This window comes from Silurus meridionalis, chromosome 10 (assembly GCF_014805685.1).
Source record: "Silurus meridionalis isolate SWU-2019-XX chromosome 10, ASM1480568v1, whole genome shotgun sequence".
Taxonomy (NCBI): Eukaryota; Metazoa; Chordata; class Actinopteri; order Siluriformes; family Siluridae; genus Silurus; species Silurus meridionalis.
The window spans coordinates 2,797,689-2,810,657 of NC_060893.1; the positions used below are offsets into that span (position 1 = coordinate 2,797,689).

At 35.3% G+C, this 12,969-nt stretch overlaps 1 protein-coding gene across 4 annotated transcripts in view; it reads left to right on the plus strand.

Moving 5' to 3' along the window:
* anks1b (ankyrin repeat and sterile alpha motif domain containing 1B) overlaps nucleotides 1–12,969 on the plus strand; it is a 227,912-nt gene that overhangs the window by 32,624 nt on the left and 182,319 nt on the right. For all 4 annotated transcript variants that reach the window (XM_046859927.1, XM_046859928.1, XM_046859929.1 and 1 more), the window contains exons 2-3: nucleotides 3,348–3,428; nucleotides 12,571–12,727. In XM_046859927.1, coding sequence (XP_046715883.1) covers nucleotides 3,348–3,428; nucleotides 12,571–12,727 — 238 coding nt within the window. The remainder of the gene's footprint in view (nucleotides 1–3,347; nucleotides 3,429–12,570; nucleotides 12,728–12,969) is intronic.

The following is a 12,969-nucleotide window of genomic DNA, read 5'->3' on the forward strand; positions in this document are numbered from 1 at the left end:
TAACAGATTTGGGTCTCCTAGTTGAAGTGAAGGTAAAATTATATGCTACAGCATTCGATACAATTGTGTGCCTTTAACTTTGTGGTAACAGTTTGGGGAAGAACCACATATGACTATGAAAGTCAGGTGTCCCAATACTTAAACTTTATCGGTAGACATTATGTCATTCTGGCCAGTGTCTCCTCAACGTAACAGGCACTGGAGGTATACAGAGCAGTGAGTGGAGGGCAGGACCTAGTGGGTAACTGTTGTGTGCCTCTGTTGTTGGGTGGTTTCTTGGGCGTTAGTGCAATTCCTCTACGTGCAACTCGTATAATCTAAATATGAACCAGTGCAGGACGAATTTCACAAAACACTGAAGAACATTCAAAGGTTCAGTGTTCCTATACATTTTGGAAAAGTATGAAAAAGTATGGGATTTTATTTGAGTGATTTCCAGGTCTGGATTATTATTGGGTGGGAAGAAACGCTGAGTGTTGAAAAATATTTGTGTTTCCATACTATTCCCTTATTCGTTTCCCTAAAATATAAAATTAAGTATTTGTGAAAAAAAATATATATTACGATGTAGTGCGAGCTGAATTCGATTCAGTTCACCACAATGCGATTCAATGGAAAAAATATGTTGCTATGCATTTCCATATGGTACAGATAGTTTGCTTTTATTTCTTGCTTCAGACAGACAACAAATCATCAATTTACTTGGCCCTTACATGGCCCTTTCACAAACAAAGAAAAGAAAAGATGAAATAAAACCAGATTTTTCCTGTTCTGTCACCAGGAAGATGCAGCTCTACCTCTGCCATGTTAATCTATATTCTGACTCTCAGGACACGTCTCGGTCTCCGTAGTGTTATGATACGTCATATTCACGTAACAGGGGTGGTGCTGAGAAACGCGCTCGAGAAACAGTTTATCAAGAACAATCTACATCTCAAATATTGGTCACAAATTATTGCTCACTTTCTAAATAATAAAAGTATAGCACATCTACTGATAATTGTATATAAATACAATTTATTTGCAATACGGTTTTTTAATGCATAACTAATATACTGCATACCCCATTTTCGGAGCCCGGTTCATGTTTATCAGCTAATTAGTGGCTTATAGATACTGTATGCTGGTGTATTTATGTGTGTGTGATCTTTCAGAAGGAGTCTGCTGTCACACACTAGCAGACTTATAAGATCCTCATAAGTGTCAGTGTGTCCCTACGGCACTTTGTAGTTACTGATCGTTAATTTCCAGTTTTAATTATCCTCCAGTAGAGATGAAAGGAAAAGGACATGAGTGTATCCTCGCCAATCGGCCACCCAATGAGCCCTGAGATTCCCAACCGGCTCGACAAATCAGATTGCAGCATGGGTGTAGTGACTTTGGCCAATAAAATGATTGACCTTGTTTGAAGGCACATCAGGAATTACAGGGCAGCTGTTTGTGGGTTATGAGTGAGATGCTTTAGCATGTAGCTGGAGGTCTTTCTTTCTTTCTTTCTTTCTTTCTTTCTTTTCTTACACTCCCCTCTCTTTCTGTTCCACCCCAGTCTTACTCTTTACTGTCGTTTTCTTTCTCTTAATTTCTCCAATGAGCTACTGCAACAATGTGTGTGTGTGTGTGTGTGTGTGTGTGTGTGTGTGTGTGTGTGTGTGTGTGCGTGCGTTTCTACACAGGCCCTGAATATGTAGCATCACCTTGATAATATTTCTTATCACTTATTATGCACCATTGACTATGCATACACACTCATATACACACACACTCGCACTCAATTTGGATGACTCATCCTCAGCAAACTGCAGCAGGGTTTTCCCTTTTACCACCAGTGTTGCTCTCACTCTGTTCTCTTTCTCTCCCTCCCCCTCTCCCTCCCTCTCTTTCTGTGAGTGTGTGTGAGCTGTTAAGTGAGAAACACCCAGGCAATAAAACACAGATTCTCCTGAGTCATGAGCCAGTCAGTGTATTTAAAACTATTCTTGTTAATCTCACAGGTTCTCTGTTTTTCCTCTTCTGTGTTAAAAATATTTACTGAGCAGTGGAGAGCCGCCAGAATCACTGACTTACATTTTAATATAATTTTGTCCATGAATATGCATTATACTATTACCTAATAGTCTCTTCATTTTATATTTTTTTCTCTCAGATGCACTGCTATAAGGAGTGTCTGTATACTTTAGAGTTTCTATCCAATCACTATCAACTCCATGTTGTTTGAAGCTGTTGCTTTAACCAATCAGAATGCGATGTGGTTCGAGGTCATCTAGCAGGAATCCAATAACATTGGACGCTCAGAGAGCGCATTATTCCCATCTCTCAAACTGCATCTGTAGCAAACTGCACAAGCTCAAATATATTAGTGTGGATTTATTAGCTGTTTATTTTTATTTATTTTATTATTAGCTATTAGCTGTTTATTTATTTTTTACACTTACAAAGACGTATTTTTCAAGAAAAGCCTGACCTTTGAGGGAAACTCGGCCCAACCAGCTCAAAACAGTTATGGTTTTTCATAAACTGTTTATACTTTGCGGTTTCTTTTCTGTAGAATTTGACCAAAAACACACAATTTGCCTTCATTTCAAATCCCCCTGAAACCTGTAATGCACTGAAAAAGTGCACATAAATTTTATGAGGTTAATAATATGGACGCTTCTGCTACAGATGATGTATGCGGGCAGTGCTGCTGTGGCTACAGTGAAAGGAGACGTGTTAATTGTGTGTTTCTTGTTTTGGTAATTAGATTCATTCTTACTGTATGAGATTCCTGTCACACACACACACACACACACACACACACACACACACACACACACACACACACAGTACTTTCTCTCTCTTTCTCTCTCTCCCTTTAGTTTAGCTGGGGTACACTTGTATGCATTACACACAACAAGTATGTTTGTGTTTGTATTTGTATGTGTTCGTCTTAGAAACGTTTGGTGCTTACCAGCTGTGTTTTTCGGCCCAAAATATCCTTTATGTGCATCAAAGTGGCTTTACCATAAACCACACACTAACTTCACATGAAGAAAACTATTGCTTTATTTTTTTACTTTTCTTTGTGTAAAATAATAAATAAATCAAATACAGGAATCCACTGTAATGAGTTTTATGTAACGGCTTCACTGTAATTTCTTGGTTCTAATGTTAACCTTAATAATGCAATTGTGAATCACACCTGTAAAAATCATATAATTATATATGCAGTTGTAATGAAATGTGTGTGTGTGTGTGTGTGTGTGTGTGTGTGTGTGTGTGTGTGTTAGTACAGTATATAGGGTAAGACTAATATGTGGGATGTAGTCCGTACTGAATGTGCATTCTTCTGTCCTGGTGTTTTTGTGCAGCTTATGGAGAGGACTGAATGTCAACTGTGCTGACAGCTCAGGATACACACCTCTGCACCATGCTGCACTCAATGGACACAGGTAAGACACACACACACACACACACACACACACACACACACACACACACACACACATATATACACACTCATTACACATTAACAAACACCACAATTTCACTGACTGATGATCATCACAAAGAAATGTTGTTGACATTTCCAGCCATATGATTTTGTTCCTCAAACTCTTACATTGTTAAAAACTGCTGTAAAAAAACTTGCACATTCTGACCATAACATGCTGTATTTTTTTTTCCATTAAAACAGTAAAATCCCGTATAAAACAACGGGATCTTTTGTGGTTTTCTGAAAGGTAGCCTACAGCAGTATACTGTGAACTAACAGCATTCAGAGTCAACACTAAGAGACTGTGTCTGAAATCACACCCTACACCCTCATTCACTATTCCCTACATCACTGAAAATAAATGAGTGAATTCAGACACTGATGAACATCTGCTGTTAACAAGCAGAATCACTGAAGGAAAGAACAAGAAACAAAACTACACACAGTCACAGCCCTAAACAAAATCAACTGAACTGAAACAGAGGATGATTAAACAACTACAAAAACATTACCAGCTTCACTTATTACAGTTTGACTTTGTCATATATCTACAAAACATTCTTTTAGACATGCGTTGTTTAGTTTGACCTCACCATTTTGGAGATCAGTGGTTGCTTTAGTTGATCTCGTGACCCTTAACTCTATAACATAAGTTTTTCTCTGATGGTTGTAAAGCACATTTGTCAAGATAAATTGTAATTAAATTAATTAAATTGGTTAAGAATTGATGTAATCAGCATCATTATCTAATGACCTTATTAACTGACTTTAGTGGTTTCTAATTAATTTAGCATTAATATTAATGATGCTCCAAGAAACTTTTAGAACTTTAAAAACTATTAAACGGGATTTTACAAACATTTTCTACACACAATCTTTAGAGCTACAGCACAATTTAAACACACACAGACACCAAGCATCAGCACATGAAACTCAACAATGGCGACAGTTAAACTTTCATGCCACAATGCTGGGTGCCAGAAAAGTACACAACTCCCAGCACGCATGAATAAATGATGCAGCTGAATATACTAACTATTTTCTTTATTTGGTTTTATATTGTTGGTGTTTGGTTTGTTGTGATTTTTCAGTAGACGAAAGTACAGTGTTTTTTGATGTTCGGAGTTGATCTGTTTTTTCTTTCTTTCCATTTTTGATTGTCATGGAAGTTGAGACAATGATTGTTGATGTTTGTGTGTGTCTAAGTTCTGACATAGCTCAAAACTTTCATTTGTAAATGGAGAACTTTTAATAAGAGATTAAATATTAAGTGAGAACAGTGGGCTCATGATAAACATGTAGTCAACTGCATCAGATTTTAGTTTCTTTTGTGCTTAAAAAACACAGCTAATTACAGCAATGAAAGAAGCATAATTATAATTATAATTATATGAACGTTCAAGAGCCCAACTACAGCAAACACTGATCTCCGTCATGGTGACTTCAAATGAATGTACAAGACCTAAAATCTCAAATCAGAGCTTTTGTACTCATATGACAGAAATAAAGCCACACTGGTTAGTGATAAGTGAAGCTGGTAATGCTGTTCTAGAGGGTTCTTAGTTCTCCTCTGCTGGGATCATGAGAGATTTAATGTGTTTTATTTTTAGTTGATTTCATTTTTGGCTTTGGCTGTAAGTTGTGTTTCTCTGCTTTTGTTTTTCTTTCCTTCAGTGATTCTGCTTGTTCACACACAATCCTCATTTAATTAGTCACTTCTTTATCTCATTAACTTCATCACTGCTTCAGTGTTACTTCAACACTGTAGTGTGGACACATAAGTACTCTTTTAAAACTGAGGATTTTGCTGTGGGATTAAAGGGATTTAATGTGTGAAATGAAAAAACAAAACCACACTTTGAAATATATTTTAACAGTCATCTGTAAATTGTACAGTTTTTATTGGGGCTGCAACAACTAATCGCTAAAAACGATAATAATCGATAATGAAATTCGTTCTCTACGACTTCTTTTATCAATTAATTGGGCTGCTCAAGTTACCGGTTACAGGCTGCTTGCAAAATGGCATTTATTCATTCAAAGCATTAGAGCATTTTAGATTAAACGTGATAAAGTAGAATGACATGCAAGTTATGCAAAGCTGAGCTTCTGTGGAAAAGAAGTACCACAGTGATGTATTAGCACATGAAACGAAAACACATGGTGTCATGGATGAAGGTGAAACATCAGCACGGTAAGTAAAAGCACGCAATCAGCTTGCTTGTGACACTAAATCTAAAAGCAGCAAATAGCAGCAGCTGTAAACGAGTACATTCTTAGTCACTGTTGTGGTTTTCAGCGAATGCTTATGCATTTGTACACTAATGCATATTTTTTTTCTTTTTTTTAAATCAGGCCTTTGAGTTTGCTGTGTTTCTCTTTTCCATTCTCTTTTTATAGCATTTGTCTACTACAACAGTAATTGATCTGTTTTTTCTGAACGTGATTTACTGCGGCTTTAATACGTTCAAATGCTTGTTTTCAATGTTTGTATATTTAGTTTAAGCATATATCATGAAATTATTATACAAAATTTAATACATTATATATTTTAGATGCTTATATCTGTTTCAACTGAACAAAATGTTTATTTTCAACAAAAATTGTCAAAACAGTGTGATTTTTTTGCCGTGGTTGTCAACTTGCCATCTGCAATTATCATTAAAAACAATACAAATGTTGGTTTACACAAATTGCTTCACCTTACATACTCAAATGCTGGATTTTTTTTTATAGAAAGAAACAACCCAGCATGAGGGAATGAATTTGTTTAAGGAGAAATCCCCCATGCCCTCCTCAACAAGCAGCTACTATAAGTTTTATAGTGTCTTAAATTAAATTATACATTTGTATATATTAAACATAGTTAAACTCAATATTTAACTTTTGCATTTTTTTAACTACATTTTTATATATACATACTCTGAATTAGGGCTTTATATAGTTATAATAAGCAAAACATCTGATTTAATGTTAATTAGGGGGAAAAACTAATGAAATGAAATGAGTTAACTCAACTTAATTTAGTATTTTTTACAGTAAAATGCTATAAAGTGGATAACAGTAAAGAACTGTAAAATTAACAATAATTTACTGCTAACTGCCAGTATTTTACTGTTCATTTACAGGACTATTTTTTAGTGTACTAAAAATTTGTAAGTGGCCAAACCCCTGTTTCAGCATGACTGTACACAAGACAAACTCTGCGATTGGACCCAACATCAGTACCTGGCTCACAGACATGTTCCGAAATCTAAGAAAAAGCCTTTCCAGAAAAGTTGAGCTTATTATAACAGACAATGAGGAATAACTCTGAAGTAGTATGTTTAACAATGACATATGTAGTGATGGACAGAAAGGAAGTAAATGTAATTAGTTACTGTATTTAAGTATTTAAATATCTCACTTTTTTCCTCAACTACATTTTGTGAAATCAGTTGTTCCTTTTTATTTTTGAGTGACTAAAAATGTAGCAATTTGAGAGGAATAAATGATGTAAGAAACTCCTGACTCTAACTTGCCACAACACCTGTGGCCTTGTTTACATGATCAATTCGTGTTTGACTCATTAACATTATTCTATTATTATTCTATTTTATTCTATTAAAGTTTTTTAGTTGTTTTGGAGCGTTTCTCAGATCAGAAATGAAATTCTCAAAACTACTTGTTCAACCTTCACATTATTAAGTCACTTGTGCACATCATAAAAACGTTTCTCGTTGCTTTGATCAAACTGCAAACGCTTTGGTAAATTAATTTAATCGGTTGTGTACAAGTGTCTGCTGTTTCCTACATTATCAGTTGTTTATTTCATGTTGATCAAAATATATTATACTCGTTTCACCTAAATAGTCTCAAACCCCAAAACACTTATTGTATAAGTCACTTGAATGCAAAGTGGTTACAGTTTTTCTCAGGTGCTTTGGAGCATTTTCTTGAATCATCCTTAATATTTGTAAACCAGTCAGTGCATTTCTCAAAACAATGTGTACAAACAGCACAAAACATTGGATTTCTTGCAAAAGCCTGTACTTTTCTCAAAATCCTTCATTCATCTCCGAAAAGTAAGTATTTGTGTCAATGAACATCTCATTCCCATCAGAATAAAAAGTCCCTTTGTCATTGTTCACAAACAAAATCATCAAAATGTTTAGTCGTATTTTCAGTATGACGCTACTGAGTTTCAGGATTTCTCAATATAAACTATGGTTTGGATCACACTGACTGAAAATGTACAAAATTTCACTTCCTTCTGTTTGGCATCTATGAATTTCAGCAGCACAAATTCATTGATTTGATTGCATATTTGATTTACATTGATTGCAAGAGACTGGACAGGATTCACATTTTTACAGTACTTTACAAGTGTTTGTTTGTTTGTTTCAGAGTTGTTTATCAATTTTTAGAATGTATAATTCTGTGTTTTGCTCTGTCTGTATTCACTCTCCAACTGAAGGTTCACCAGATTTATCTTTGACCTGTTTTAAAACTAATTGATTATTGGCTGATCTGATGCTGTACACTCTTCTTTATTCTTTATAATGACATTCAAGATTCATCTGCACAATTCAACAATTCAAGTCACATTTACAAAAAAAAGTTTTTTTTTAGATGACAGATGATGACAACTGGTTTAACCATTTTTCATTCAATGACTTATGCAATGAACTGATGCTGAGATGTTTTGGGGGTTAAAACTATTCAGGTGAAACCAGTATAATATATTTTGATCAACACGACATAAACAATGGATAATGTAGGAAACAGCAGACTGTATTACACAATCGATTAAATGAATGTACACAAGCATTCGCAATTTAATCAAAGAAACAAGAAATGTTTTTTTGATGAGCACAAATTACTAAATGATGTGGAGGTTGAACAAGTAGTTTTGAGATTTTCATTTCTTATCTGAGAAACGCCACAAAGCTACTGAGAAAGACTGTAAACCAGCTTTGATCATCCATCATCTAAAATTTCTATTCAAATTTTTTCTTTGTAAATGTGTCTTGAATCGATAAATTGTGCAGATTAATTTTTTATGTCAGATAAACCAGTGATCATCTAGTTCTTTAAAACAGGTCAAAGGTGAATCTTGTGAACCTTCATTTGGCAACAGAGCAAAACACAGAATTACAATTTTTGAAAAAGGATAAATAACCAAAAAATAAACGCACACTCTTACAGTACAGTAAAAATGTGAATCCAGTCCGGTCTCTTGTGATCAATATAAATCAAATATGCAATCAAATAAATACATTTGTGCTGCTGAAATTCAATGAAGACAAATTCATAGATGCCAAACAGAAGAAATTAAACTTTGTGCATTTTTACAGTTTTTCTCAGTTGCATGACTAACCATTTTGATGATTTTGTTTGTGAACAATGACAAAGAGACTTTTTGATGGGAATGAGATGTTCAGTGACACAAATACTTACTTTTGAGAGATTAACTAAGGATTTTGAGAAAAGTACAGGTGTCTGCAGGAAATCCAATGCATTGTGCTGTTTGTACACATTGTTTTAAGAAATGCACTTACTGGTTTGCCAATAATATGGATTATTTGAGAAATGCCCTAAAGCAACTGAGCAAAACTAAAAGATCAGTGTGCTAAGAGTAACATTAGAGGCTTTTCACATAAACTGTTGATTAAGCAAAGAGTCTTGTGACAAAAATGTTAATAGGAACATTAAAGCCATAATAAATCATAGCACTTTGGATAATTAAGTGCATTTGAAGACAAATCCCTTTGTACGTTTACTCAAGTAAAAGTTTGGATGGAGCATTTTTACTGGAGTAATATTTTACAGAGTGGATCTCTACTTTAAATCAACTACATGGTTTATGTATTTTGTTCCTCACTGGACATACTGTATGAGTGTAGTGGTCAGGGTTTTTTAGACATTTTTGGTGATATCATGTAAATTGTATTGAAGTACATGTATATATCTTGTAAGACCTTGCCTCTGAAGTGTACTTCACCTATACTACATGCCTCAAACTTAATGAAGTTGATGTGAATTCTCAGAGTAACTCTGTAGTACCTTGTCTGCAACATCCAGGTCATCATACAGTCATTTTGAGCAGATTTAGAAATACTTCAGATGTAAATCAAGGTCATATTATTCACCACGATTGACAGATTTGAGCAATTGAAGACAAAAAAAAAGTTTAATAGAAATTTAAGCTTTACAGATTCTGACAAATGGTTTAACCATTTTGCATTAAATGACTTATACAGGGAACTGATGCCGAGATCTTTTGGGGTTAAAAACTATTCAGGTGAAACCAGTATAATATATTTTGGTCAAAATTATATAACCAATTTAGGAAACAGCAGACAATTGTACACAATCGATTAAATGAATGTACCAAAGCATTCGCAATTTGTTCAAAGTGAACAGAAACTGCTTTTGATATTCAAAAGTGACGACATGATGTAGAGGTTGAACAAGTACTTTTAAGAAATTTCGTTTCTGATCTCAAAAACGCTCCAAAGCAAATGAGAAAAACTGTAACAATCATGATTTTAGCTTTGTTTGTTTAAAACCAAAATGTATTCCTTTGACAAAGTATAACATGTACTAAAACGCTTTTTTAAACTGCTTTTTACATAAAATAGAAAAAAAGGTGAAGAATAAAAATAGAATATAGGAATTAAATATCATATGCATGATATACAAATATGCAGCTGCTGTTACATGCTTGGAAATGTGTAAAATTTTGTAACCTAATGTAGTGCAGCTGTGGCAAGATTGGTGTTCTCCTGGTTGAGGGCCCATATTGCCTGCAATAAGAAGCTCCTCATCCTCTTTAGGGAGTGGAAACGTAGAACAGTCCATTGTTGGAATGGCTGCGGTCCTTATTTTCATTATTTTCCTGGCCTTGCTCCAGCACTTACTTGCTGAAGATGGATTGCAGGTCAGGGAGCTTTGTGTGGATGTTACAGTACACTCAGCTGATTGCATCCCCCTCTGGAGAGCTTGCCAATGATGATCTTTCTTCACCAGAATGTTGATGGGACAGGACCAAATCAGGTCCTGTGTGAAATTGACATAAAGCTATCAAACACTGCCCACTCTCTCCAATGTGGTTCAAGTAGCTGCTCTCCTGCTTCATGCTAAGATTGTTCTCCTGGCCAGTCACCAGCTGTTTTTTTGTTGGAACACCCAGATAAAACCTTCTGAATTTCTGGTTGTAAGTCTGTGTTTCTGAGGTCTATATCGAGCTCCCTAGACTTTCCTTTTGAAATACGTGTGACTCACTCAAACTAGCCGTGTTCACGTGATCACAGAGAAGACCATCAGCTATAATTAATTATAGGGATGCACCGAATATTAGGCCACCTAAAATTTTCGGCCGAAAATGGCCCAAAAGTGCATTTTGAAACAGAAACAGTTTGTTGTGATGACGCAAACAGAAACTGCGGCCTGCACGTGCATATCTGAAGCAACATGTCTGCGGTGTGGACGTATTTCAGTATATCTGAGAAAGACCCATGGATAGCGATTTGCAAAACATGTAATGCCGAAATTTCGTCTGCAAAGACTTTCTCCACGTCGGGTTTAATTTATCACCTGAAATCCAAACATCCCGATCGCTATGCTGAATATGAGAGGAACACGGCACAGAAAAGCAAAACCTCTCCGAGCATGCGCACTCCGTCTGTGGTTGAGGTTTGAAAAGGCAGGAAGTTTCCCAGTGATAGTGTTGTATTGTTGTATCTTTAAGCAGTTGCACTTGTTCTGAATGCACTTTGTTTTTATGAAAGAACATATTTAATTTTACAACCTTTCAGCAGGCCAGAGGGCCTGTACATTATTATTTAATGTACACATGAGTGCATTTAAGTTAAACATTTAAGTTTGAATTTTAATTTATTTTATCCTGTGCATTGCTGCAATGTGCTATAAATAAATATTTTCATAATTTGTAATTGATTTATTCTTTGAAACTTTAATATTAATTTATGAATTGAAATGCCTTGATTTTAGTAAAGTTAGTACACAGTCATAGACATAAATGCAATGGTAATAATAATTGCCATAATTTCTTCCGGTGTTTCGGTTTTCAGTTTTCGGCCTTGCTTTTCTCTTTTTCGGTTTCGGCCCAGAATTTTCATTTCAGTGCATCCCTAATTAACTATAATCACTAATGAGAATGTAAGAGGTCATTTCACAACGTTACATATATTAAACAAAATGTTACTTTACCACATTACAAATCCAGATTCCTGTGTGTACCAGGGATGTGTATCTACAAAACTGTGGCTTATGCATAGCCAACAATACGATACATTAAAGATACATATGAAGCAGCTACCGCTGCAGTGCGGTCCGATTTCGAGTACCAACACAATGCAATTCAATACAATATGATGCAATGAAAAACATATGATGCTATGCAATTCAATATGGTACAGATATTTCACTTTTATTTCTTTTTTTAGACAGACAGCAAATCATCAATTTACTTAAGTGATTTCTGACTTCTAACGCATGACCCTTTCACAAAACAAAAAAACAAAAAAAAGATTAAATAAAACCAGATTTCCTGCTCTGTCTCCAGGAAGATGCAGCTCTACCTCTGCCATGTTAATCTGTATACTTTGTGACTCTCAGGATGCCTCGGGCTCCGTAGTGTCGTGTTACGTCATATTCACGTAGCAGCAGTGGTGCCGAGAAAACACACTTGAGAAACAGTTTAGCCAATCTGTGGTCCAGAACCATTGTAGTAGCCTGTTGATAAAATCCATCATCAAAGCCTCAGGGTTGCTCCGTATTTTCATGATCTTGAGGCTCTTCATGTGGAGATAGAGTATCCTCAGCTGCAGCGAGCAGTCTTTTCAAAATTTTGCGTCAAATATACATTTGTAGAAAGTTAACTCAAATGAAAAGAGAAATTCGTAACCATTTCTTTGTGATCATCACAAGAATTTCAGAAAACTTTGGTAATGCTGGATGATTAATGAATCACCACAGACCCTCCTGAGTCTAGGACTTTCCATGTTAGCTCACTCAACATGATTGTAATGGGCTTTTGTTTCTGATCCAGTGTTGTTATTTCAATTTTCTCTTTCTCCCTCTTTTTCTCTAAGGGATGTAGTGCTGAAGCTGTTGCAGTTTGAAGCCTCCACTAATGTGCCTGACAATAAAGGATGCTTCCCGTTGCACTTGGCTGCCTGGAGGGGAGATGTAGACATTGTCCGAATCCTTATGCATCACGGACCCTCTCACTGCAAAGTCAATGAACAGGTACACACACAAATTCTATTCTATTCTATTCTATTCTATTCTATTCTATTCTATTCTATTCTATTCTATTCTATTCTATTCTATTTGTATAGTGCTTTTTTTTACTATGGACATTTTCTCAAAGCAGCTTTATAAATATATATAAATCTACTCAACTACATTTATTATTCAATAGATGTTATTTTTTACTCCACTGTGTTTTAGTAGATGATGAGTGTTACCAATTACATTTGCGTGTGTGT